Source organism: Mus pahari, chromosome 1 (assembly GCF_900095145.1).
Source record: "Mus pahari chromosome 1, PAHARI_EIJ_v1.1, whole genome shotgun sequence".
Taxonomy (NCBI): domain Eukaryota; kingdom Metazoa; phylum Chordata; class Mammalia; order Rodentia; family Muridae; genus Mus; species Mus pahari.
The window spans coordinates 122,718,532-122,746,478 of record NC_034590.1 but is presented as its reverse complement, the minus strand read 5'-3'; the positions used below and the strand labels follow the sequence as shown (position 1 = coordinate 122,746,478).

Genomic DNA, 27,947 nt, shown 5'->3' with positions numbered 1-27,947 from the left:
CAGAAGGGTTGACCAGCCTACACCCTTTATCCTTAGGGCCTCTTTCTGGGATAGGTTTGGGCATGAGACAAGCTGCCTCCACCGATGGCCTAAGGTGGTCTGGTCTGGTTTGGCCTCTCCTTTTCTGCCCCAGCAGCTCTGTTCTCTCATGTCCCTGAATTCTAGATGCCTTCACAGGTGAGATGCCTGTGGGGAGGGCATGAGGCTGAGGAAACGGTTTTTGTTTGTTTTTCTCCTTGATCATCAGCTTCCACGAGGAATCCCAGAACGCATCTTGTGCCTCCTGGCAGAGAACATCAATCTGCTTAAATCTCCAGGGACGCTGCCTTATTCCGATCCTAAGCACCGTAGGCACGGGGGCCCGCTCTGGGTTTTGGGATCCGCAGGGCACTAGGACCCGGCGGGGCGAAGGGGACAGCCCATGTGCCTGCGTTCCCTCCCACCCCACTGCTCCCGCTCCATTGTCTGGGAACTGCAGCCGCGGGCCGGCGGCGCAGGGAACAGGCTGGCCACGGCGGCCGGCGCGGAGCGGGCGCGGGAGATGTGGGGCCAGATCGCAGCCACCTGAGCCGCGCGCCTTTGGTGGGAAGGAGTGCGCCTCGATGACTGAACGCAAGGCTGCGGCCCCTCGGGGGCCCTACGGTGCCTGGTTCTGCCTCCTGGTGGCTCTCGCCCTGGAAGTCGTGAGAGGTCAGAGGGAAGGGAGAGGAGGGGAGAGGAGGGGCAACCTGGCCTTGCCCGGCCGAGGCCACGCGACAGTGATAGCCCCAAGCCTCTGAAACTAAACCTAGTGCGATGCCTTGGAGAGGTCTAACCTTGGGAAACCGGCTCCCAACCAACAGCCCCTTGGCTTTCTTCTCTGTGCACCACCTAGATGCGCCTATCTGAGCCTAAGGTCTTCTCACTCCCATCCTCACCAGCCCGGTCCCAACTCCTCTGCGAGCCCCTTTCCAGCCCCGACATCTAACCCGGCCGCCCTCCTTCCCGGTGCACCACCTCTTCCTAACCTTCTGTTCTAGCCCCCAGAAACCCGCTGGTTAGTCACAGGAATGCAAAACAGCCTCTTTGCCTGGGGCCGGAGAGATATGCTTCTCTCTCATCTCTCTCTCTCGCTCTCGCTCTCTCTCTCTCTCTCTCTCTCTCTCTCTCTCTCTCTCGCTCTCTCTCTCTCTCTCTCTCTCTCTCTCTCTCTCTCTCCCTCTCCCTCTCTCCTCTCTCCTCTCTCCTCTCTCCTCTCTCCTCTCTCTCTCCCTCCCTCCCTCCCTCCTTCCCTCTCTCCCTCTCTCCCTGTTCCAAGGAGATCTCCAATCTTGGAGTCTTCTGGGAGAGTCCCAGCCTTGCCTTTCCGAGCCATCACTGAGTACGAAAGGGGCAGCAGCTACCGCGTGCCTGACAGGAGCTGGGGCTGAAAGGTGGAAGATGTTATGGGAATTGGGAGATGGTGAAGTAGTCTCTACCCTTCTGCCCCCATCAAGAGGGCTGGATTCCCCGTGATGGGAGTCCATGGAAGTCCGTGGGAGTCAGGCTACTGAGCATCTTGTAATTATGGAAGCATTGAATTAGAAGGTGGACCGAAGCCACCCTAAGGGCCAACAGTCACTCACTTGTTACCCTTAGGGATACTGTCGCGGGAGGGGTTGGGGGGGGTACTCTAGAGAAAAGCCCCTCCGTCCCAGCTCTGCTGTGGGGCTGAGAGAGCTGGTTCTGGAACTTCTTTCAGGTATCTTCTCCACACCCTGCAGAACCAGAGGGAGTCCTAATAACCTCTCCACAGTGATGGAAGGGAAAGCTTTGTTATTTGGCTCACTAACAATCTCACTTCCAGTATGATCTACACCCAGCTTACAAAACCCTCCCCTGCTCACCGGGTTATGAAACACTCCTACCCCTTGTACCAGTGAGGAAGGAAACCCAGGCTCCAAGATGCTGGTGACTGGTCCATCTTTCGTGGAGTAGAGCTAGGGCATCAAGTCAGATCTCTCCCCTTATCCCCCAGACCTCTTCAGGGAGTCATGGGAATTACAGAATAAGACAGAGCCTGGGGTTGACATAATTCAGGAGAGGCAGCAGAGCCAAGCACATGGACTGGACTTGGGGCTCCAGGTACTCTGGAGAAACGGGAGGATTGTTCCCCATCTTAGAAAAGCAGTAGCAGCAAGCAGAGCTGGAACAAGGTGTCTAGCAAGGGGCTGAATGATCACAGAAGGCTTCCTTGAGGAGGCAGGGTGTTCTCTTGACCCTGAAGGAGGGTGGGGGCACAGTGTGAAGCCCACACGGCATGATGGTGTTGCCTTGGATGGGACGGCCGGGTGGCTAGGTGGTGAGATCCTTACTGGCCTCTCAGGTCCACTGCAGGTTGGAGAACCCTCATACATCATTTTCTACGTCCATTAAGTGGAATTTGTAGTAATAGAATTTAATCCACAGAATTGTGTGAGAACTGAAAGACTTACTACATGTAAAATTGAATCTGTGTGGGGTTAAGTGCTTTAAAAATTGTTACTCTTTGGGGATGATAGTACAAATCGATATAACCATAGTGGACCTTTGTGATTTTTATGAGCAAATATTCCATCTCCTCGGGTTCGTGTTCCCACCCTTAGGGAGTGCCAGTTGCCGCACAGACATCTCTGGTACACTCCCCAAGTCTCATTGCTGAACCCCAATCCCCAGCTAGGACTAGGGCTTGATCCCCAGTAGTGATCAAACTTGGAAATTTGATGTGGGTGTGCCATGACAGTAATTGGACTTGGAAGGGGTGACCAGCCATGTCCATCAAAGGACACAGACACAGCAAAAAAGAGTCTTCATTTCTACAAAGCTCAACCGGGAACCATCTTTTACTGAGTAGTTCCCAATGCAGGAGGAGTTGTATCCTCTAAATGCCCTATCTGAGGCAGGGCTGTGTAGGGGAGATGTTGAAAAGGCTCTGCTGGGGAGAGAGATAAGTTCTGGGTAAGGTAGAAGGAATAGCTGGGAAGCTTACTTCCGGTCCCTGACTCTCCAACTCTGACTGCTTTTGAGAGGCTCTCAGTACCTCAGTCACCTCATCTGTGAAATGGGATGAATCCTCTACATCTGGGAGATGGTACATTTGTAGTCCACTTTGCCCTCTCCTCCCCAGCCCCACACTGAGAATGAAGCCCAGTTCAACCTCTGCGAGTTCTGTAGCCATCTGACATCTCCCTTCCTTATTCCTCTTCAGTTAGCAGTAACCATGAAACCCTGGACCCCATCTACCTGCCAGTTGCCCTGGAACTCCTAGATGCCCCCGAGCATTTTCGTGTGCAGCAGGTGGGCCATTACCCACCTGCCAACTCTTCCCTGGCCTCCCGCTCTGAGACCTTTCTGCTCATGCAGCCCTGGCCCAGGGCACAGCCACTTCTCCGGGCCTCCTACCCACCTTTTGCCACTCAGCAGGTAAGGATAGGGCCCGGGGACTCCCAGGCAAATGAGAGTCATGGGGTCCTGGGGCTCTTCTCATTCTTCTATCTAAGTACCAACAAGGGATTGGGCACATTAGGGTGATGTGGCCATAGACAGCTCTTCCCCATTCTCTACATGGAAAGACTGAGGCCTCTAATCTCCTGCTATGTTGAGATTAGAAGCCTGAAATCCCAACTTCCCAGACCTGGCTATGGTGTTATCTGCCTCTTCACCCGACCCTACAGATGAGCATGTTTGTCCTTTTCCAGGTGGTCCCTCCTAGGGTCACCGAGCCCCACCGGCGGCCTGTCCCTTGGGATGTGCGGGCTGTTTCCGTGGAAGCAGCGGTGACTCCAGCAGAACCCTATGCCCGTGTCCTCTTCCACCTCAAAGGGCAGGATTGGCCACCAGGACCTGGCAGCTTGCCCTGTGCCCGACTACATGCCACACACCCTGCAGGCACTGCCCACCAAGCCTGCCGCTTCCAGGTGAGCGGGTTCTTTCTGCTGCTGCACCATGCAGGTGTGGTGCCAGGGTCGAAAGGAAAGGACCCTACCACAGTCTGAGAGTCAAGGGGCATCGCCACCTGGCTCTGTTTTGGTTCTCGATCACCCTAGGAGAGGGTCCTTGAGGATTTCAGTCCATGATGCATGGTTTGGGGGCACATAATGTCTCTGAGGCACCAGTTCCCACCTATAGGAAACTGGAGAAGAAAGAAATGAGGCAAATGTCAGAGTCACTATCACAGAGCCATTAACCTTTGTGTGTGGTGACGAACCTTTTGTGGGTTCTATTTCCATTATTGTGCAGTTGGGCCCAAATAAACTGGAAAGAACCGTTCCTTTCTTTCTTTTCTTTTTTCTTTCTTTCTTCTTCTTTGTTATTTTTTAATATTTCATTTATTTTATATGAGTACACTGTAGCTTCCTTCACACAAACCAGAAGAGGGCATCAGATCCCGTTACAGGTGGTTGTGCACCACCATGTGACTGCTGGGAATTGAACTCAGGACCTCTGGAAGAGCAGTCAGTGCTCTTAACTGCTGAGCCATCTCTCCAGCCCTGAGAACTGTTTCTTGCTCTTGATATTCTGAGCTCTAGGCAAGTCCTGGGATGTGGTAAAGATTATCCCAATTTGCTCTGAGTCTATTCAAGAAGAGTGACCGATAGTATACTCTGAGACCTAGATCTGGTGGGTCCCTAGTTTATTGTGGCACCCAGGAGACATCCTCGGTTCTGTCTTCCATAGGTCTTTCTGCTAATGGGAGTAAGCCTCTTTCCCACTCTTCTCAGGGCCAACCATAGCCTTTGCTCTCTTTGTGTTTGCAGCCATCTCTGGGTGCCTGTGTGGTGGAACTGGAATTCCCCTCTCACTGGTTTTCCCAAAGTGCCACCACAAGGGCTGAACTGGCCTACACGCTGGAGCCTGCAGGTGAGGGCCCTGGGGGCTGTGGCCTTGGCTCGGAGGAGGAACCCAAGGAGCAGGCTCTCCCAGTGGGTGGTGTGGAGCTGCACCCCGAGGACCCCCCACAGTACCAGGAGGTACCTCTGGATGAAGCAGTCACTTTGCGTGCACCTGATGTGCCAATGAGGCCTGGCCAGCTCTTCACTGCCACCCTCCTGCTTCGACACAACTTCACTGCCAGCCTTCTTACTCTGCGGTGAGTACCAGGCCCCTGTGGGTGGAAGAGGTAATAGGGGCTTATAGGAAGACAGCGGGTTTCTAGTTTTCCTGTGGTCTCTGGGTCTCCACCAACAGTGAGTTCTACATAAAAGTCCCAAGCAGAGAATTGCAAGATACTGTGCTGGATACAATCCAGAAGTAGAAAACCTTCCTGGGACTTTATGTCCTGGGGTAGAGGAGGTAGGAGAGGCTTGGAGCCTGAGAAGTGTAGTGTCCAATGCTGGTTTATGCTCAAACGATGATAAGATGGTTATGGCTTGAGTTTCTCCTGCTTGCCACTCTTGCTGAGGGTGAGGGCTTTGGACAAAGCCCACTCCTTCCCATCAAAGACACCCATTCTGTTATCCTTTCCTATAGGAAGCTACTCCCAAGCATCCTCTCTCCTACCCAGTGAAGCCGACAAGGATGTGTATTGTAACTTCTCTACATTTGTGGGTCTGTGGGACTTCTACCCCACACGTCTCCCTCCCTACCTCTCAGGCCTACTCAGTCTCTTGTCATCCACTGGCTCCACAGATCTTTCAGTACAAGTCCTGTGTCTCCACACTGGAGTTGTTGCACAGAAGTCTGCAAGGCCCTGCCCCCATCTGTACCAAGGACTGGAAGAGAAAGCATGGATTAGATTAGACAGCGTGGGGGTGGGGTGCTCAGGTGAAGCTATGCTAAACCCTGAGGACTTGGACAGAGTAAGGGGAAAAAATCATCTCCTATCTCCAAGAAATAGTATTTAGGAAGAAAGTTATACTAGGCTATGAGTATGGCCTGGGCAAAGGCCTGGGGACATGAATGTGAGCTAGGCTAGGGAGGGATGACTCTTGGTGTGGCCCAAACCCAGAATGTATGAAGAGATGTCACTGCACCTATTGAGGCTGAGCCAGGACCTGGAGGCTCTGGAACACCGTACCTGGGCTTCAACTTGTGGGCAGTAGAGAGTTGTAAGTGGCTTTGGGGTAGTTAGAGAAAGGAGTGTGATGTGAACTGTCTTGAGTTGGGGGTCCTTCTGGGAGGGAGAGAAGGAGATTCCAGTTGGAACTGGGGAGGCCAGACATGGGGGTAATATCTCTGGTTCCTCATCTGCCTTCCTAAAGCAATCGGCAGCTCAGTCTCCATCTTGACCAGCAACCTGTACCCTTTTTGCAGGATTAAGGTGAAGAAAGGGCTGCAGGTGACAGCGGCCCGTCCAGCCCAGCCCACCCTCTGGACTGCTAAGTTAGACCGCTTCAAGGGCTCAAAGCACCACACCAGTTTGATCACCTGTCACCGTGCTGGGCCTGCAGAGCCAGATTCTAGGTGCCTAAGACTTCTAGTCCTGGAGTGTTGGGGAATAGCTTGGGGATCTGATGGATTTCCTACCCCAGATCATTTGGGGACATAGATTAGTGGTTTTGTGGATGTTCAAAGGGGCCTGGAGGCCAAGTTGGGCTCTGCAGCCAAGATTCAGGCTTAGGCTCTTTCACTTTCCACTGTGATCTTGGGGGACTCACATCACCTCTGTGCCTTGGCCTTCTTGACAGTCAAATGGGGATAATGGTAAAGCCTGCTCATGAATGCAGGGGATAGCTGGCAAACACTCAGCTCATCTCTCTTCTGCCAGCAGCCCCCTTGAACTGTCCGAGTTCCTGTGGGTGGACTTTGCAGTGGAGAATAGCACTGGTGGGGGTGTGGCAGTCACTCGCCCTGTCACGTGGCAGCTGGAGTACCCAGGTCAGGCCCCTGAAGCAGAGAAGGACAAAATGGTGTGGGAGATCCTGGTGTCTGAGCGGGACATCAGAGCCCTCATCCCTCTGGCCAAGGTAAGAGCCTCCCCTTTGTGCTCAGCCCCACTGGAAACCTGGTCCCAGGATCCCCAGAAGGTGAGAGCCCTGGAACTAAATGCCCCTTATATCCTCAGGCTGAGGAGCTGGTGAACACAGCCCCATTGACTGGAGTGCCCCAGCGCATCCCTGTGCGGCTCGTCACTGTGGACAGTGGGGGAGCCCTGGAGGAGGTGACAGAGCACATTGGCTGTGAATCAGCCAATACACAGGTCCTGCAGGTGAGTGGCAGTGCTTGTCTCTGTGAGTCAAACAAAATAACTTTGTTCCTTACTGCAGTACCTCTCCAAGAGAACAGCTTCTCAACCGCAAACCTCACGGGCAGGGATACGATGTCAACCTTTTTGTTTTTGTTTTTTGTTTTGTCCCAATCATCATCTCTCTAGAGTAAAGTGGGAACTGAAAGCTTAGCCTTAAGCTTATTATTGTTATTATTATTATTATTATTATTATTATTATTTTGATTTTTCAAGACAGGATTTCTCTGTGTAGCCCTGACTGTCCCTGAACTCACTCTGTAGACCAAGCTGGCCTTGAACTCAGAAAGATCCTCCTGCCTCTGCCTCCCAAGTGCTGGGATTAAAGGCCTGTACCACCACTGCCCAGACTTAAGCTTGTTCTCACATTTATTGTCCAGTCATCCATCTTGGCCCTGGCCAGGGAGCTAAGTTGGAAGACTGCATGTGCTTTGGAGTCGGGGAAGTTTTGGGGAGACCTGTGTTAGTTACTTTTCTCACTGCTGAGACAAAAATGCCTGGGAAAAGCAGCTTAGGAAGGAAGGAAGGAAGGAAGGAAGGGCGTGTTCTGTAGTTCTAGGGTACGTATGGTCCGTTATGGCCGGGAAGGAAGAAGAGTGAAGGAGCTGGAGGCTCACACTGCACTGGAGTCAGGAGGCAGAGAGATGAATCCTGGTGCTCACTGAGTGTAGTTGTGGAATTCCCTCACAGACACGTCTCCAGATTTGTCTCCTAGGGAAGTCTAGGTCTTGTCAAGCTGACAGTATTCATCATCACAACCCATCTTTGTTACTAGCTGTGTGGTCATGTGCAAGTGTCCTGACTGCTCTGAGCCTCCAGTCTCTCGACTTTAACATATTATCACATTGCTGTAAGAATTAAAAGTACCCAAGACAGTACCCAGCGAGAGCAAGAACTGAAGTATCAGCAGTTACTGCTGTTATAATATGATGAATCAATCATAATAAGCACTGTTGTAGTGAACTGGGGGGGAGGAGGTGAAGAGGGTAGATAGCTTCCTCTGTCTCGAGGTCCCAGTGAGGAAGCATTGACCCAGATCCCAGGCAGTAGTGACAGCACCTTGGGGGCTTCTGGGTGGATAGGTGGGTCTGTCTAGCCCCTCTGCCTTCACTCACTTAGCTGTAGCTGGTTGTTAGGTGCCTCTAGCACCTGAGATTGGCACCGAAGAGCTAAAGTTGTAAGTTCAACCCAGACCCTGCTAGGAGGACCCTGCTAGCATGTATGTTGCATGCAAATGGCCCAGCTCGTCCCTTGGAGAACCTACAGTAATGCCCCTGGAGTGGATTTTGTTAGTACAACAAAATACTTTAAGCTAAGAGCAGTGAGTCTCCCCGTCCAGACCACCCCAAAACATGTATTTGTGATATCGGATCTGAATTTGAATTTTGTAGCCCTGCTTAGGGCTGGAGTAGGTGATTCTGTATCAGTGCCTGTCATTTGTGTCTCAGTCCATCTCTGCCTTGCCATAGGTATCTGAGGCCTGTGATGCTGTGCTTGTGGCTGGCCAGGAGAGCCGGGGTGCCAAGGGGGTGAGGGTGGACTTCTGGTGGCGCCGACTTCGGGCCTCACTGAAGCTGACTGTGTGGGCCCCACTCCTGCCCTTGCGCATTGAGCTGACTGACACCACTCTGGAGCAGATCCGAGGCTGGAGGGTTCCAGGCTCAGCAGAAGGGTGAGCGCAGACCTGCAGGAGCCCATAGGACATAGGGCTTAGTGAATTCCTTCTGGGACTAAAGGTACACAGCGGACACTTCCATGGACCTGGGCTGGGGTCTGAAACTCTGCTCGCTACTTGCAATGCCTTCTGCCCGTCCAACCTGTATTAATTACTTTCCGTGTCACCATGACAAAATAGTTGACAAGAGAAATTTAAGAAACATGGGGTTCATTTTGGCTCACAGTTCAAAGTACAGCCCATTGTGGTGGGCCAGTCATAGTGGCAGGAGTTTAGACAGCTGGATAGGCCACATTGCATCCAAGTCAGGAAGCAGGGAGATGGATAGATGGATGGATGGATGATGGGATGCTGGTGCTCATCCCAGTTTGAACTTCTTATTCAGTAGTGGGACCCCAGCTGATGAGATGGTACCGCCCATAGTTAGGGTGCATCTTCCCACCTCCGTCACCCTGATTAAAAAGCTACCTTGCTATCATGCCCAGAGATTTGTCTCCTAGATGATTCTAGATTTTTGTCAAGTTGACAATATTAATTATCACCCTACCTTTGACTATCAGAACCCTGGCCACTGTAGTGTAAACTGGCAACCTCCGTACTCCCCCTCTCCCTGCTTCCCAGTCTGCTGTAACACATACGAAATCTTTTTGCTTGGTTTTCTGTCCATCTTTCTTCAGTTCTACATTCCATCCCCGAGAATGTTCACTATTCAGAGCCTTGAATGGCTCCAAGCTCCATAGAAATCAATTACACTGGGTAGTGAGGAGGCTCACCAGAACCCGAGAGCAAGGATGAGGTGTACCTGTAAGGAATGTAAGGCCCTGTAGGAACTGAGTTGTTACCCCACTGCCTTGTCGCCGTCCCACTCCAGAGGTATACAGAAACAGCAGCGGCCAACTGAATAGACTGGCACATTTTCATCAGTCTGGACTGGGGGCCAGGCATCACTGACCTGAGCAGAAAGACTCAGTACCTAGAAAGGAGAGTATTCAGGACGGAGTTTAAAGAGCAGGAGGCATAAACCAGTCTTGTTATTTTTGCTATTTTATCATTTGTGCAAGCTGAGGCTGGAGCAAGGGCATTAAGCTTCTTCCATCTAGAATCTCTCTGTGGCTGGGCAGGGCCTGCCCGAGTTTGGAGTCTGGGGAAGGCGTGGTCTCCAGTGGGCGGGGCCCTCACTGACGCCCCTCCCCGCAGGCAGCTGGAGCCTGAGGCTGCCGCTGAGGAGGTCGAGCGGCGCTCCCGTGGCTGCAGGCTGCAGTACCAGAGAGCTGGTGTGCGCTTCTTGGTGCCCTTTGCGGCTCACCCGCTGGACGGTGGCCGTCGCCTCACCCACCTACTCGGTCCTGACTGGTTGCTGGATGTGAGTCACCTCGTGGCAGCCCATGCCCATGTGCAAGATCCTCGCATAGCCTCCTTGGAAGGTGGCCGCATCCTAGTGGGACGGGAGCCCGGAGTCACCTCTATCGAGGTGAGCCGCCACAGGGGACGGCAAAGAGCAAGACTTTGTCCCCTTCCCCCAGGGTACTGGTGTCCCCCAGACTGTTCATGGTTAGGTGTGAAGGCTGCAGAAGGGGCTTACTGTGGCCGGGGAGAATAGGTGGGTAGTCGGAGGCATAGGGGACTAAATGAGAACGGAGATCACTGTAGGAAATGCTATAGGTATGAAGGGCTAGAGTATAGTATAGGTATGTGAGGACTAGGCCTCTGGAAAAAGGACAGTCCTCTGGTGTGGATTGGAGTCTTTATGTGTTAGAGTGTAGAGATGGTGATGCCAAAACAGGGTCCTTTAGGGGAGACCGTGTTTAGGGGAGACCCTCCCGCTCCCTTTCAGTCGTTTCCCACTCTTAGGTTCGTTCCCCGCTGTCTGACACCATCCTGGGGGAGCAGGCACTGGCTGTGACAGACGACAAAGTCTCAGTGCTGGATCTGCAAGTGCAGCCGGTGATGGGCATCTCACTGTCCCTGAGCCGGGGCATGTCCCACCCTGGAGAGGTCACAGCCACATGCTGGGCCCAGTCAGCTCTTCCAGCCCCAAAGCAGGTGATGGCCGGGGGTGAGAGAGCATGGTCAACTGCCATAGATGGGGGGTGATGGAGGAGGAGGATGGGAGGAAGTGGGTCCTGGTATGTGGACCGCTTGCTCTGGGGTTTTCCAAATAAGGACTACTTCCCTGTGAGGTAGTGAGTTCTCTGGCTGGAAGTGATGAAGCAGTGGCTGGCTGGAGTATGGCGTTGGGAGGTTCATTAGGTGTTCCTGAGGACTCAGACCCCTGGGCTGAGTGGCAGACAGGTGATTGACACGCGTCCCCTCTCTCCCTGTGTTTTGTCCATTCGCCTGTGTCTCTCTTTCCTCCGTGCTCTTTCTTCCGTGTGGCCTGTCACTGTGGGAGTGTTCTGTGTGTGCATGCGTGCGTGCCCTCGCGTGTCTCTGCTTGTGTCCGTGTGCCCTGCAGGAGGTGGCCCTCTCCCTGTGGCTGTCCTTCTCTGACCACACTTTGGCCCCAGCCGAGCTCTACGACCGCAATGACCTGGGGCTGTCGGTCTCAGCTGAGGAGCCCAGTGCTGTTCTGCCAGCCGAAGAGCAGGGAGCCCAGCTTGGTGTGGTGGTGAGTGGCGTGGGTGCCGAAGGGCTGCCCCTACACGTGGCTCTGCACCCACCCGAACCCTGCCGCCGGGGCCGCCATCGTGTACCCCTGGCCTCAGGCACTGCCTGGCTGGGGCTGCCCCCTTTGCCCACACCAGCTCCTGCTCTCCCATCCAGCCCTGCCCGGACCCCACCGTTCACAGAAGCCACGGTGGAGGGAAAGCGGCAGGTAGCAGGTGATATGGGGGGCCATGTGGGTATTAGGGGCAAGTTTGAGCGGGCAGAGGAAGAAGCTGGGAAGGAAGAAAATGAGGCCAAAGAAGAGGAGGAAGATGAGGAAGAGATGGTGCCTGCCCCTCAGCGTGTCACCGACCTAGAGCTGGGGATGTATGCTCTGCTGGGCATCTTCTGTTTGGCCATCCTCATCTTCCTAGTCAATGGTGTGGTCTTTGTGTTGCGTTACCAGCGCAAAGAGCCTCCAGACAGCGCTACAGACCCTGCCTCCCCTCAGCCGCATAACTGGGTCTGGCTGGGCACCAATCAGGAGGAACTGAGTCGGCAGCTGGACCGATGCTCTTCCTCGGGTCCACCCAAGGGGGAGGGGGGCTGCCCCTGTGAAAGTGGGGCAGGAGGGGATGCCTCAACCGTGGCCCCCGGTGCTTCAGAGAGCCCTGCTGGCTCCTCGAGCACCCTGGCCCGCAAAGAAGCCGGGGGACGTCGGAAGCGAGTCGAGTTTGTGACATTTGCACCAGCACCCCCAGCCCAGCTGCCTGAGGAGCCTGTAGGGGCCCCCGCTGTACAGTCCATCCTGGTGGCAGGTGAGGAGGACATCCGCTGGGTGTGCGAGGACATGGGGCTGAAGGACCCAGAGGAGCTTCGAAACTACATGGAGAGGATCCGGGGCAGCTCCTGACTACTCCCTGACCTGCCAGGGGCAGCTTGGCCCACCAGCTCAGGCACTGGGACCAATGGGATCTCTGGCTATACGTCTTGCCTGACCCTCATGCTTATCCTCTGGTGCTTGTTGATCTGAGTCCCCTGCTGGGTCCCCTCGGGGACCCCATCCCAGGCCCCTTTCACCCCCACCCCTTGTCATGGACTATGGTCAAGAGGGAGGGCGCATGCCCCTTATTTATGGGAACCACTTCATTCTACTGTTGGATACAGAATAAATGAGAAAAGAATGGGCATAGCTGATACTTCTGTGACACTCTCTGTCAGGGTAGGTGGAGACCATTAGCCCCTGACCCTGCTGGACGAGCTCTGGGAGGCTGGGTCCTGGCGAGTCCTCTCGTAGCGACTAGCAATCCAGAGAAACAGGACTGCTGTGACAGCCTGAATGCCGGCCAGCAGGAAGAAGTAACGGTCCATCTGACAGTTGTTGATGTTCCCTGGGGATGGGAGGGCTGGCATGTGGGTGGGGAGAGGCACGATGGGTTAGTAGCTACAGCCACACTCCAACTGGTGTGGCCTAAGAATGCTGGGGAGAGAGCCCTCTCGTATCTTAACTCCCCAAGTGTTTCTTGGTGCGTCTCCCATTCCTCTATTCGAAGACTTGAAGCAAACATCAAGAAGCAAGAAGGTGCCTCAGAGGGCCACTGAGGCTAAAGCATGGCTGTTCTTTCCATCCCTAAGCCTCCCTCCAATCCTGTCTTCTCTGGAGAGGGTCCCCTCTCACTTACCGAAGTCCTTGGGACAGTACATCCAGCCCCCAGGAAAGGACAGTAGGGCCACCAAGCCAGAGCCTAGCAGTGAGCCTACCCCGGAAAGGCAGAAGAAAATGCCCATGATTGCACCCTGCATGGAGCGTGGGGCTTCTGAGTAAGCGAACTCCAGACCTGTGGGAGAGACAGGGAAGGGACTTGAACTTCAGGGCAAGCAGAGATGGGTCCACGTGTGGGGAACCCCACTCTTCCAAGCCTCTCTCCGATTCCCTTTCATTATCTGCCCTGCTCACCAACACCTGATGAAGCACTCGCCCTGGATTCCATAAACACGACCCAGAGCTCTGACTAGTTCCCTTCCTCCTGGGTCCCCCAGTGATGGGGGTTACAGCGGAGCCAGCAGCTTCTTCAGCTTCTCCCTCGCCGTCTGTGCCCACCTTCCTTCCACACCACCACCAAAATCATTTCCATTCAGCCTCTAAAACAGGTTCCAAACGGAGGCCTCCCTTTCTGCCCCATCTTTCCTGGACCCTGACCTCATCACCCACACATGGCTGGACGCATCACCATCCAGGCTCAGCCACTGAACTCATTGTGACTCAGTTCCCAACGCTTTCCTCTCCAGTGCCATCCCCCTCCCTCCACACCATGCTCCTGGCCCATGCAGTTATCATTGCATTAAGATCCTTCCCACGCTTGCTGACTTCAGCTTTTCCAGAAACCCTTCTTGTCTCTCCCTGCCTTACCCACAACCCTGCCACACTCTACAGTCCCCAGGCTGGCACTGGTTGTGCTTTTTTGCTTGCAATGTGTAAGATCACAGTTTTATCATCAAAACGTAGAATTTCCATCAGGGCCTAGTGGAAGAGCCTACCCACTGCTTACAGTCCTGGCTGCCTGACCAGGTTAGAACAGGATTAGGAGTTCGTGTACACACACACAGACATACATACACACACGCACACACGCACACACACACACACACACACACACACACACACACACACACACACACACACACAAAGACATAGTCCTGACTTCCCGAAGGGAGAAGCCTCCAAGTCAGGGGATTATTGAGGAAAGAGGCAAAGGCAGAAGGCCCCAGCATGTGGGAATCTATGGAAAGTGCCTTTTAACCTCCAACCCCACAGGGTCTGCTGTAGTGCTGGCTCAAGCCTGAAAGTTCCTCAAACCTCACTGGAACAGATGCAGACCTCATTCAAAATCACTGCTCTCTTCCATACAGAAGCCACAGTGCTGTGCCCATGGTTTCCTCCTGGTCTGGAGGTAACACCTAAGCAGAGCCCAGAATCAGTGTAAGAGCTGGGGAGGGAATCCAGTGTACCTGGGATGCTGGCAAAAATCTCACTGACCCCGATGAGCAGGTACTGGGGGATCTGCCACCAGACAGACAGGGGCGCTGCATAGTATAAGTCCTTCCCAATCAGTTGAGGCATTGTCTGGTTGGCAGCAATGTACTGTAAGCGTTCTTTCTCCAGGACTCCTAAGGGGTTGTGGGGTGGGGAGCAAGAGAACAGTCAGACCACCCCAGGCAGTTTAGAGCTTGGGTTCCAACACCCCACCCTGCCACCTTGGTTGCTAGGAAGCTCAGCTAGGTCTTGTATTTCCTAGGAGTTTTCATTAATCCAGTCTGTTATGACATTCTTTGCAAATGAAGAAAGTGAAACTTAGGTTGAGCAATCCGCCCAGAATCACACGGGTGGTTATCAGTTAGGGCTGAATCTTAGTCCCAGTACATCTGGTTTTCAAGCTGGGCTGCTTTCCATAAGATCACATGGCTTCTCTAGGGCAAGGCTAGATATCATGGCCGTGTTTCCAATCTAGATTTCATCGTCTTCTCCCCTTCAGTGCTTGGGAGACACCTTTGCCCTGGTGAACGAATCACAATCAGATTGGATTTGAATTCCAATTCTGGCCCTTCCATTGGCTTGTTGTGCAACCCTGGTCAAGTCATCTAACCTTGTGGAGACTCCATCCCCTTACCCAAGAGGCACTAAAGTCCCTGGGGATAGAATGCCGGAGGATGGCATAAGACAAAATATTTTAAAGAGCAGAGGCATAAAAGAATCCCATTTGTGTTGCCTGTGATCAACAAGGTAGTGTTCACTTAGCATTTTAATTTTTGTCTTTGTTTTTAGTCTCAGGTAGCCCAGGTTGGTCTTGAAATCCTGGTCCTTCTGAGTGCTGAGGGCTTACCAGTGTGCACCATCCAGTGACTTTCACTCTCTTATACTATGTGTCTCGAAGGCAGGACCTCTCAAGGTCTGAATGAACATGATGCATCACGAACCTGCCACAATGATGGAGGTGAACCCAAAGAACATGCCCAGGGCCATCTTCTGCAGAGATGTGGGCAGCAGCTTGCACCGCAGTAGCAGAGGATCAATCAAGTGATCCTTGACAGGGACCAGAATCAGGATCACTGCAACATTGGCCAGTAGGAGCCAGGCTTCTGGGATCTGGGGGGAAGAGGGCCAGGATAGGCAGGCTAGCTGAGCAGAAAGAGCTCTGAGCTGGACAATATCTTCAGGTAACCGAGGGCTAGTGGTCCTGTTCTAACACCAACACCCATGAAACTTCTCAGTTGTGTTGACTAGGGGGACAGGATTATATCAAGGAAGGCAAAGAAGTTCTTCCTGGACACAACTTTACATCCTGAGCACAACATGGAAAGGGTCTCGGGGAAATAGAAAAGGCAGTGAATTGGGGGTGCAAAATGGACGGTGAGCAATGGCGTTGGGAGACACCTGGCCTGAGTTCTGTGGGCAGCTGATCTTGCTGGGGGGGGGCACTTGGTGTTGCACACATCCCCCCACACCCTGCAGGTGCTTTTCTTGTGTCCTAAGCATGCTGCCTCACTGAGGGCTGGGGTTGGGTGGGGTGCAGTCAGCTTCATTTCCTCCTATTCATACAGGATGTAGATTCTCACAGCCCTGGCCTGGCTAGGGCTGGCCATGCGCTTACTCTCTTACCCTGTAGTTACTGCTGTCCGATCTCAGCAACAAAGAGATGTTAGGGTTGGTCCGGAAGATGTTGGGGATATGGAGGTGGAGACCCTGTAGGACATAGGTGGACTGCATCTGTGGAGAGATGGAGACAGGTTGGGGTGGAGCTGGTCACTGAACCTCTGGCTCCGGGATGCTTCAGGATAGACATTCCTTAGCCACAGCCCCGGGCAGCCGGTCCTTCCCCATATCAGGGAAAGGCACCTCCAGCCTACTTCTCATAGAGAGGCAGCCTCCGGCATGGGGACATCTGATGTTCTTAGGCAATGCCCACGGATGATCCCAGACCTAGCTGCAGTCACTCACGGGCTCTTCCTGTTAGTCTCCAGGTCTCACACAGGGTGGGTATGGGCAAGTGTTTACTGAAATGGGGAACGTGGCTGCCTCCACTGGGAATTGTCCAACAAGGAAGACAAGCTGAGTGCTGAAGGTTGACACAGCCAGTGGAGAGCTACTGATCTGCCACAGGACTTTGGAAACAGTTGCTGGAAGGAGCAGGTTTGGTGCCCTCAACTCTCGCTCTACCAGACATTGCCAGCCTAGCTGCCCTGGAGTGCTGGGGTTCCAGGAGACTCCTGGCAGGGGACCATACAGGGGGTGCTCTGGGGTCCCTTGGGTCAGCAGCCACTTGTCCACTACTGCAGAAGGATGTCAGTGTCCTGACAGCTATTATGGACATCTTGCCCATGTCCCTGTATCATGTGGGACAGTCTGTGCTACCCTAGACTAGCAACCTATGATAGGGATCTTAGGCTCTCTACAATGAAGAGTGTGTAGGTGGCAATGGCCTTGTTACTTGGGGATTAGGAGTGGATTAGGTTGCTGCCCTGATTTCACACGTGAAAGCACATGCACACATATATGATGTATGTACATATATACACTCAAATGTGCATGAAGTCTATGTACACACATGCACATGCCTGCACGCATGTGCACGTGCACACACACACACACACACACACACACACACACACCATTATCCTGGGGAAGTAATGCTATGGCTTTTAAGACAGCCCATGAAGGGTTGGGGTGCCAGGCCCCTGATCAGAACGCAGAGGTGACTACCTGGAAATACACCATCCAATAAGGCACAAGGGTCACCATCACAGGCAGGATCTTCACCAGCACCTGGAAGTTTGCCATATCTTCTTGTGGAGAAGGTCCAGGCTGGTTAGCCCTCTGGTCAGGCAACAGGTGGGCACCTTCAGAGTTCCTTTAAGGCAACAGGGAGAAAAAAAAGAGACAGTCACAACTCGATTCTCTCTACGACCAAAGTCACTGTTTCTCCCTCCACCATTCTCCTCCCAGCACGAGGGAGGAGGATGGGGGTAGGGAGGGCAGTGAGATGGCTCAGCTGGTAAAGGCACTTGCCTTTAATCCGAGTTTAATCCCCAGGGCCCACAAAGTGGATGGAGAGGACCAACTTCCAGATCCCCTGAATCTCAGCCACTCCTTTCTTCCACTACACTGTTAACAGCACTAGCAGCAGCTCCACTGCCCTTACTAACACCCCCACTAGTAAGGTGACCGATGCCACCCAAGCTATCATGGGCAGCCACAGACTTACACTTCTCTCAAGCTATACACAGTGTTTGGATCAGAATGGTAAGACCAGGGTCAGAGGAAAACAGTCTTCAGGGCCTCTCTCTCTCTCTCTCCCTCTCTCCTCCCCCCCATGGCATCCCTTTACCACAAGAACCACGAAAGTCCCAGCACACACCTGACTCAGAGTCTGCCACAGGTTTGATGTGCCCCAGTTCCCTTGCTGCTGACCCCAAGCCTATCCTCAGTGGACTTAACAATGAGGTAGAGAGCAGAGAGGCAGAGATGGAAGAACCATTACCAGGAGACTGACCACCACTCTAACCGTTGCCCCTTGCCCTCAGGGTTTCTGAATCTTTCTCATCTGAAAGACCTGAGCTGTCCTCTGAGATGCTAAAGGGAAAATGTCCAGCTGGTCTTCCTCGGGGACAGCTGCCATCACCCCCTTCCCTCCCAGCATTCTGTGCTGTTCCTTACCAGCACTGTGATCGGTTTCTCTTGCCAAACCCAAGCTAGCTTTGTGACACTTGGATCATGCCATTCTTTGCAAGTGTAAGCCTCTGTGAGCCTTAAGAAGACCCACAGCTTCTTCTGCCTCCTAAGGTCTGGAACATTCCTCCTTCTTAGAATGCTCCCAGACACCGTCGCCAAAGAAGTGCAAGCAACAGAGGAGGCCATACGGAGGGGAAACTGAGGTTCTCACCAGCAGTCCCAGCTGAGCTCTGACTTCACCATCTATTCCCACCATGTGAGAATGTTCTAGAATCCAGTCCTTTGAAGCTCCCAAATGACCCGGTGACGTCAAAAACAGCAGAAGACATGCCCCACTAATCCTAGTTACCCACAGCAGTTGAGAAAGGATGAAACGCTGGTACTTGAGTCAGTTAGTTGCGGTGGGCTTGTGAAGCAGTAAGAGCTAATTAAAACCACCAGACTCCTTGGCACCTGCGCTCCACTGACGGCCCTCCAGCAACAAACAGGCTGGGGAAGGCTGGAGCATCCTCCTTCTGCTCTAGATCCCACAGACCCCAGCTGGGACTGGGTCCAGCCAGGAATTAGAGACAGATCTGCTTGTCCTAAGTAGTCAACTGTGCATAACAGAATTTTATTCAACTGCAAAGAACAATGAAATTATGAAATCTGAGGGAAATGGGTGGAAGTAGAAAGTATCCTAGTGAGAGATAACCCAGGCTCAGAAAGACAAATGCTGTATGGTCTCTGTCATGTGTGGACCCAGCTGCTAACTACTGCTGCACGTGTATATATGTGTGTGTGTGAGTGTGTTTAGATGCTAGGAAACCAGAAAGGGGGCCAGAAAAGGAGAACAAAAGAGGCTTAAGGGAGGTCTAGGAAGGTGATAGAATGCATGTGATAGAAAGCGAGAAGGGAGGATAGGGGGCAGAAGGGTAGAGTGAGGAGTGGGGCAGAGAGATGAAGAGGGAAGGGTTAACAAAAACTTAGGATGTATCAAAATGCCAGAAGGAAACCTGTTACTTTGTAAGCTAGTTTAAAAAAGAGATTGGAGGTACAACAAGATGGCTCAATAGGTTAAGGCTCTTGCCACCAAGTCTCACCACCTGAGTTTGGTCCCTGGGATCCATATGGTATGAGAGAACCAGTTCCCACAAATATGATCTCCAGATGCATGTTGTAGCAAATGTGTGCACACACACACATAAACATGCACACACACACACACACACACACACACACACACACACACACACACACACACACAGGCATGCACAATTTTAAGGAAGAAAAAAGGAAGCCAGAGGACACTGATGGTCTTGGCAGCCGTGGTGATGTGTGGATGGGACTGGCAGTAAAAATCAACACTGCCAGGACAGGCAGATAACATGGTGGCCACAGGGAAGATTCCTGAGATATGATCTGAATCTTTGGAGAGATGTTATCCTTTCCTGAATCTCAAAGGATGACACAAGGTTCTTGGATAAGAAAAAATTTGGGTGTTCTCAGGATAAAGGGCAAAGAGCAAAGGTCAAAGGTAGAGCCACAGTTATCTAGTTACTCTAAAATAAACAGCCCTGTTATCAAGTGAAATAGAATATTCAGAAAGCAATTGGCATGGCTCCTCCCTCAGGAGCTCACACCTGAGAGAAGTGTCCATGGACATGCTTGGTAGTCAACTTCTGTCTTTTCCATCCAGTCTTTAAAAACTTTATTTACTTAATGTTTGAGTATGCAAGTGTGTGTGTATGTATGTATGTATTTGTGTATGTGTGTATATGTGTGTCTGTATTTGTGTGTGTATCTGTTTGTGTATGTGTGTATCAGAATGTGCATATATGTTTGTGTATGTGTGTATATGTGTTTGTGTGTATATGTGTTTGTGTGTATATGTGTTTGTGTGTGTGTATGTGTTTGTGTGTATATGGGTGTGTGTATATGGGTGTGTATGTGCATGTGTGTTGTTGTTCAGTACATGAACACAGGTGTTTTAGCTAACTTTAACTGTCAACTTTGTCACACAGCTTAGAGTCACCTGAGAAGAGAGTCTCAACTGAGAGGTTACCCAGATAAGATTGGCCTGTGGGAATGTCTATGGGAAGTTGTTTTGATTTTTAATTGATGTAGGAGGTCCCAGCCCATTGTGGTGGGCACCATTCCCTGAGCAGGTGGTCCTGGGTTGTATAGAAAAAGCCCGCATGAACCAGGGCAAGCGAGAGAGGAGTAGTCCTTCATGGTTTCTGCTTCACATTCCTGCCCTGACTTTCTTGAGAGATGGGCTATAACCTGTAAGCTGAAATAAACCTTTTCCTCCTCTAAGTTGCTCGCCCCCTTTTGTTACTCCAAACAGGATTTCTTTGTGTATGTAGCCTTGGCCGCCCCGAAACTCGTTCTGTAGACCAGACTGGCCTCTAACTCACAGAGATCCACCTGTCTCTGCCTCCTTAGTGCTGGGATTAAGGACCTGTACACCATCACTGCCCAGTTTCTCTAAGTTACTTCTGATCATGGTGTTTGTCACAGCAACAGGATGAAATTACATTATGTGTGCACTTTCCTGTGTAGGCTAGAGGTGACACTGGGTATCTTTCTTAATTCCTTCTCACCTATTAATATGTTTTAAAGGTTGTGTGTGACAGAAGGAGAGAGTGGGAGGGTAGGAGGGAAGGGGTGTGTGTGTGTGTGTGTGTGAGAGAGAGAGAGAGAGAGAGAGAGAGAGAGAGAGAGAGAGAGAGAGAGAAGCACATGTACGCATGGAGACCAGAGGACACCGGATTGAGATGGGGTCTTTCACTGAACCTGGGCTGGGCTCTTGACCAGAAAACCAGTGATTCTCTGTCTCCACTCCCTCCACTCCCCAGTGCTGGGATTACAAGCCTGTATGTGAGCATGCCTTGCTTTTCACATGGGTTCTAAATTCAGCTCCTCATGCTTATGCAGTGAACACTTTATAAATTAAGGCATCTCTGAAGCCATTGTGTGTGTGTGTGTGTGTGTGTGTGTGTGTGTGTGTGCAAATGTGTGCATGTGCATGGAGAGGCCAGAGAGTGAATGGCGTTGGAAGCTTGGGTCTTGTTTTCAGGGACACTGTCAGACTTCTTCGAGATGCTCTCTTGGCCTGCAGCTCAGGAAATAGGCTAAGATGCATGTGCAGCAGGTCCTAGCGACTCAGCGGTCTATAGCTCCCCAGTGCTGAGACTGTAGGTTTGTGCCACCATGGCAAGCATGGGCGATGGGGGGCAGTCTTGGGGTTGGAACCCAGGTCCTCAGAGCACTTGGAAAGCAAGCACTTCACTGGTTGGGCTGTCCCCACAGCCCTGTCCTTATGATTTCTAGTTAAGGAATCACCACCAACATCAGCACCGGCACCCCCATCATTTCCCGTTTAACCACCCTCCTCAGTCATAGTGGCTCCTACCCACTGTAGAGCAGCTTCTCATTCAGAGCCAGCCCCGAAGCTGAACCAGAAACAAGTTGGACTTGCCCCCGCCCCCACCGGGTGGTGCTTGGCAGCCACTTTTGCCCATTGTTACCTGGAAGAGGGCCTCCGGCAGGGACAGCAGTTTTGGAATGCAAGCTTCAGCATAGACGACACTTGGCTGCCTGTTGGGGGTTTGGTGATGAAGACGGGTGTGGCAAAGAGAAAAATGAAGAATGCCAGGCCCACGAGGCCCACGATGATGCTGTAGCCCCATAGGAAGCTGATGTTCTGCTCGATGAAGGCCACTACCAGCAGGGACAATATGGCACCCAGGTTGATGCTCCAATAGAACCAGTTGAAGAAGCGGCGGGTGGCATCGCGCCCAAGATCCATCACCTGCCATTCAGCCAGGGATGAGAGTGAGGGAGGATCCAGTGGGTCCTCTGCACACATACATCCCACAGGGATGCTTCTGGGGTCAGCAAGTAAGTGCATTGCTAGTCTCTGATCTCTCTCTCTCTCTCTCTCTCTCTCTCTCTCTCTGCACATATATACATATGTGTGTGTATAGTCCATTAAATATATATTATCCATTAAGTGAAAAATGAACATACTTTTCCATGTATGTGGTATACATATGTGTTCACACATGTTTGCTTGTATATAGGTACACATACATAGGTACACATGTCCTGAGGGTGCTCATGCACATGGAGGTCTGAGGCTTGTTATCAGGAATCATCCTCAATTTGCTAGTTCACCTATTCAGTGAGGTAGGGTCTCTCAATCAAACCCAGAGTTCACCAATATTGCTAGTCTCCTTAGCCAGGTTGTTCTGGGGATCCTATCTCTGCTTTTCAAGGCTGAAATTACAGGTGGGCCACCAAGTCCACTTGATAGTTTGTGTGGGTTCTGGGAATTCAGACTCTGGTCTTCATCCTTGCACAGTGAGCATGCTAATTGCTGAGCAGTCTCTCCCATCCATGAATATACCCTTCTCCTGAGTGCCAGTTAACAACTGAAACACTTTCACCCCACTGTTTTTATATGTTCATGACACACATTGTTTTGTTTTGTTTTGTTTTGTTTTTTGTCACCAACGAGGACATACAACTGTCTTCAAAGCCATTCTGTTCACGTCTGGTTGATTTATTCCTTTGTCTTTGAACAACCCACACTGTGTATTACTTTCATGATCAGCAAGAAGTCACGAAAGTCTCAGTTCGTTCCACACTATTAAATGTGACCTATGCTGGCTACTGAAAGACTAGACTGAGACTGATTAAGAATTTCGTCTGCAGCTTGAGTTGCAACCTGAGTATGGCGTGGAAGTTTGCCCCTCTGATGTCCCTCCCTCCCTTCTATCCATGTTCAAACAGAGCAGGTGGGTGGCCGTGCTTCTAACTAGGCTCTGACCTTAAGAAAAAATATGTTTCACAGACCCCTTAGCAAGGTCAGATCTCACCCCAGGATTTAGGTCAATCTACAGTAGATTCTCCCACTCTGGCCTGCTGTCTCTGGCTAGCGCACTGGTTGCATTCCCAGACCAAGACCCCTAGATTTTGATTCAATAGCTCAGAAGTAAGGCCCAGGCTCCTGCATTTATAAAAAGTCATAAGAACTGAGGGTCACTTCTTTCTTTTTTCCAGAGCTGAGGACTGAACCCAGGGCCTTGTGCTTGAGGGTCACTTTTTAAATGAATCAAATGAATCGAGAGAGAGAGAGAGAGAGAGAGAGAGAGAGAGAGAGAGAGAGAGAGAGAGAGAGAGAACGTGTGTTCTCAAGTATGTTGAGGTTATGCATGTGTGCATATGCATACATGTGCTGAGGTTTATCTATGTATGAGTGTGCACTGGGATGACAGGCATGTGTCAATGTGACACTGTGCTTTTTACAGGGCTTCTAGGATCCCGCCTCGGGTCCTCATGTTTTTGTACCATGTAGTCTTACCCCTTTACCCTCTAGTTTCCATGCTGAAGGTCCAGTTTAGGGGCTCAGGCATGCTACACATGTGCTCTACCACTGAGATATACCCCCAGCCCTCTTTGACTTTTATTTTGAAACACATTTTCACTAAGTAGTAGAGACTGCTCTTGAACTCACTAGTGGAGAATTTACCATCCTCCTTCCCAAACCTCCCAAGTGGCCAGGATTACAGGCCTGCCATACCAGATCTGGCTAACAGCCATATTCCAATAACCACCAAATCTTAGAATCTTTCCCTATCCTTCCACCCTTTCCAAGCATGGAATACATATTTCCACTTACTAAGAGGATTCTCCCATGCTTTCCTTGCAGCTGTTATGCTGAGGAAGACATAAATGTTTTTCTCCTTATCTAAATGTAAAGTTATACAGATGTGCTTAAAATTGCAGTGCCTTGGGGATTCCATGAGGTACCCTTGGAGAATGAAGGAGGGGCACGGCCATATCAGCTTGCCAAGAATCCTTGCCTGGACCTTCAAGCAGAGAGTTGAACACACCCCATTATGAACAGCTACTTCCATTTATTAATAATTGGAAGAAAGTACACATGACAAGTGTAGGTGGAAGGGAAAGGCCAGGCAGCCCATGCAGGATATAAATAAGGCCTCCTAGAGCAAGCGAATACCTTGTGGAGAATGATGGATGGCCCTTCCTGAAGTCAGCAAGTGCACTGAACTTGCAGCTCCTAGGCATGGCTCTTTTCCAGATGGTGCCAGACTCCCCACGTCCCTAGACTGACTACTTAATCTCCTGAATGCTACAGCAGCCTGTGGGGTGCTCAGCTACACCCAATCCTGTGGTCCCACCCGTCTCTCCACTAAGTAGAGCCATCTCTAAAGAACTCAAATCCAATGAAGTCTACACTGCCTCAGGGCAGTCCGGTGGCTCTACATTGTCCTTGGGGGCGAGATACAAAGACAGCAAAGATTACAGGGATGCGGGAAGGGGAAGGAGCCCTTCAACCCAGAGTCTGGTTTGAGGCCTCTCACAGGCTGAGGTTCAAGAATTTCAGCACAATGAATTTGTTGTGATGGTTGCCAACACAGAAATAAATATTTATCTTATACATAGTGATTTTTGTTAAAAATAACAATAACTGAGCTCAAGAGATGACTTACTGAGTAAAACCATGGATGTTACAAAGGCTCAGTGATCTGTTGTCTGGGCAACCAACTCTTCCACCAGAAGGAAGAAGAGCTGCTCAGTGGCTGAGGCCCTGGGAGTATGGTGGGAAGGCCACTGACGAGAGGCCAGAAAAGAGAGATGGTGTCCTTTAGAAAATATTCACAATCGTGGTCCAGGAATCCCAACTGCTAGTGGCAGACATGCCCTGTAACTCTACCAGGGCTGAATTTTGATCAATAGGAGGAACTACCTAGATTTGCATAACTCTCATTTGCATAGTTAATATTACCCAACAGAAAGTTCTATAAATAGCAGCTCGTGCTAACCTCCCAGAACTGTGCATTCCCCACCCGAGCTGTCTTTCTTCATGGGGCCCAAAAAATCACATGCCTGGAATGCCCACAAAGAGACTCATTCTAACCAAATGGAGACTCACACATCATTACCCTGTACTGTAGGCAGCATGACAGCTACTTCCCAGCCTGCTCTCCCAGGTAGTGCATCCAATATCAACACATTTTTCTTCGTATTTAGTTTTATAGAGTAGGGTACTTGCCTACTAGCCCCTGTTTATAGTCGGCCACCCCTGTCTACGCCAGGGTTTCAGGGCAGCTGGGACTGGGTAAGTAGGTGGGATATTACTCAAAGTAAAAGCTAATGGAAAAAGGAACATTCCTTCCAGTGAGTATTAGGAATCTACTGGTCTCAGGTTGTTCACAAATGTCTGTAACTCAAGCTCCAAGGGACCTGGCACCTTCTGTGGCACTCTCCTATGCACCTGCTCATATATGTGCACATATAATTACTTGCAAAGACACAAACACACATAAGCAAATACAATAAGTGCTATTAAAAAGAATGGGAAATCCTTAGTAAGGACTCTGGTCACAGTAGGGGGTGCTGGATTGTGGATGCCAGATAGAAGACAACTCATTTAAAACTGTCTGCCTTGTGAGTGCTTTTGAGGAAGGCAAAGTGAATTAGACAGAAGTACAATGCGCCCAGTAGTCTGAATACACTGCCACTGTCACCTGTCCCCCCTTCTATGGACGCCTCATCTTTCCAATGGCTGTCTATTTGTGTTTCTGCATTCCACCTGTGATTATTCACACTGTGTGTGGTTGTTTTAATAATATCCCTTCCTAGTGTGTTTATTACCAACAATCCCATTTGTGCACAGCTACCAAAAACGGAGTCATGCTGGCGAGACTTTGTCAGCCGTTTACCCACTGCCTCTGGTGTTTCTGGGTGAGAAAAGGCTGGCTGGCCCCTGCATCAGCACCCAGCACCCAAGTCCCAGTGACACACTCAGACAGGGCTCAAGCTGGGACCTGAGACCCAGCTGCTTCACCATCCCTCGGGACCTGCTCTCTGTCAGCTGAGATAAGTTGAGGGGCTACGACACTACCCACCTGGGAGATAGTTAAGAAGACCACGTTAAAACATGGAAAGGAACTAGGCATGGTGGCTCGCATTTGAAATCCTAGCACCTAGGAGTCTGAGTCAGGGGGATAGCCATGAATTCGAGGCCAACCTGGGCTCCTTAATGAATTCTAGACCGATCTGGGTTACAGAGGTGTGACCTTATGCTAAAACAAGAAAGACAGACACACACTCACACACATCACTGGGGCAGACATGGTAGCTAGCACACCAGCGTTTGGGAAGTAGAGGCAGGAGGTTCAGGAGTTCATAGCTCTCCACAGGCACAAATCGAGTTGGAGGCCAGCCTGGAATATTGGGACTCTGTCTTAAAAAATAAAAGGCAATAGGCCTGGGGCATGGGGCATGGCTCAGAGGGCCATGGGACCTGTGGCTAATCCTCCTGAGGTCCTACATGACTCTTTCTAGAGCAAGCAGCCCATCTGTTTTCATATAAGGAAACTGATGTAGAGAGGGGAAGTGCTTTGTCTGAAGTCCCTCTGGAGGCTAGAGCCTCCATCTCAGGATTTCCAGATCCCCTTGGCCTCCATGGCACAATGCCTCTGACCACTCACCTGGTCAGCCCCGAAGGAGGTGAGGTTGCTCCTGACGGAGCTGGCAGCCAGGGCCAGGAGCAGCAACACCAAGTAGAGGGTGGTCGCGCAGTAAGGACTGGACCAGGAGCCTTGGCAGCTTGCGGATGGGCAGGCAGGTTCCAGTGGCAACTCGGGCATCTCTCCACAGAAGGATCTGCGGCCATCATTGGTGATGGTGGTGAGCAACAAGCCAGAGGCTGCCAGGTAGAGTAGCAGGCTGAGCGAGATAGCGAGGAAGCGGCCCAGGTACACATCGGCCAGCCAGCCTCCCACTGGAGCCAGCAGGTAGGAGGCGCCTAGGAAGAGGAGTGTGGCCCGCGACGCCTGTTGGCCGTCCCAATTGAAGTTCAAGCTGTTGAGGTAGAGCACGAGGTTGGAGGTGACACCAAAGAAGGCAGCGCGTTCCAGCATCTCCACGAGCAGCACCGCTGCAGCTGCTGTCCGTCGCCAACGTCGGGGTCCCCGCGGGCCTCGGGCCACCAGCGGTTGCCGCTCTCCGGACCTGCTTGGCTGCTCTTCCGCGCGAGGCACAGACATCCTGGGCTTCCTGTCTCCGTGACCCAGACTCTTTCCTCTGTCCTCCCCTCTTTCCGCCTAACCCGGATTGCCCTCTCCTCTCACCCCTTGTCTCTCTCTTTTTCCCTTAGGTCCCACTCCTTGCTACCTAGTTTCTATCTCCACTCTCTCCTTCCCCTCCCCAGTTCTTCTTGTTCATCTCCCCTGAGCTTCTATCAAGTCGTCTCCTCTCCTTCCTCTGCTCTGGCCTAGTCTACCCCCCAACCCCACCCCATCATCCTGCTTGCTCCACTTCCTTATCCTCCCAGCCCCCCTTTCCTCCTAGTCTCCCCGGTTAACTGCCTGTTCTCAATTGTTGTCCCCTTCTCTTATGACACCTGGGCCTCAGTGTCACTCCTGGCCCTGCCACCTCCTCTACACACTCCTCTTTGCCTGACTGCTTCTCTTCCTCCCCTAGTCCCCTCTTGCTCTTCCTCACAGCTTAGCCTCTGTCCCTTTTTCTGCTTCTTAAGAAACTCTGGGCTTCCCCTTCTCACTGGCCCTGTGGCTGCCTACGTCACCCAGTATTTAGGAGAAATGAAAGTCTGTGGGTCACTTCTCATCCAGCTTTCTAAAAATCTTCCTTCTCCTGGACTGCTCTCTTAGCCAGTCTGTAGGCTTTCCCGGGGCAGAAGGGAGCCTTCCTTTCAGTTTCACTCCAACCGGGGGGGGGGGNGGGGGGGGGGACTTTGAATG

The 27,947-nt window shown here is 51.6% G+C and overlaps 2 protein-coding genes across 3 annotated transcripts; one reads left to right on the top strand and one right to left on the bottom strand.

The window, feature by feature from the left end:
* Positions 1 to 457: 457 nt before the first annotated feature.
* Tmem132a (transmembrane protein 132A) lies at positions 458 to 12,633 on the top strand. Of its 2 annotated transcripts, none has more exons than XM_021198356.2 (11): positions 458 to 690; positions 3,206 to 3,420; positions 3,696 to 3,914; positions 4,755 to 5,086; positions 6,250 to 6,399; positions 6,704 to 6,902; positions 7,001 to 7,144; positions 8,650 to 8,852; positions 10,053 to 10,326; positions 10,707 to 10,898; positions 11,311 to 12,629. In XM_021198356.2, the coding sequence occupies exons 1-11, from the start codon at positions 603 to 605 to the stop codon at positions 12,352 to 12,354; spliced, it is 3,060 nt and encodes a 1,019-aa protein (XP_021054015.1). In that variant the 5' UTR covers positions 458 to 602; the 3' UTR covers positions 12,355 to 12,629. The 2 variants fall into 2 exon arrangements, with proteins under 2 accessions (XP_021054015.1, XP_021054024.1); XM_021198365.1 differs by having other exon boundaries at positions 467 to 690; positions 6,707 to 6,902; positions 11,311 to 12,633.
* Slc15a3 (solute carrier family 15 member 3) lies at positions 12,547 to 27,715 on the bottom strand. Its single transcript, XM_021198378.2, has 8 exons — positions 26,676 to 27,715; positions 21,681 to 21,964; positions 17,200 to 17,347; positions 16,099 to 16,206; positions 15,417 to 15,585; positions 14,451 to 14,609; positions 13,124 to 13,279; positions 12,547 to 12,832 (listed from the first exon to the last, which is right to left on the bottom strand). The coding sequence occupies exons 1-8, from the start codon at positions 27,231 to 27,233 to the stop codon at positions 12,678 to 12,680; spliced, it is 1,737 nt and encodes a 578-aa protein (XP_021054037.1). The 5' UTR covers positions 27,234 to 27,715; the 3' UTR covers positions 12,547 to 12,677.
* Positions 27,716 to 27,947: the final 232 nt, after the last annotated feature.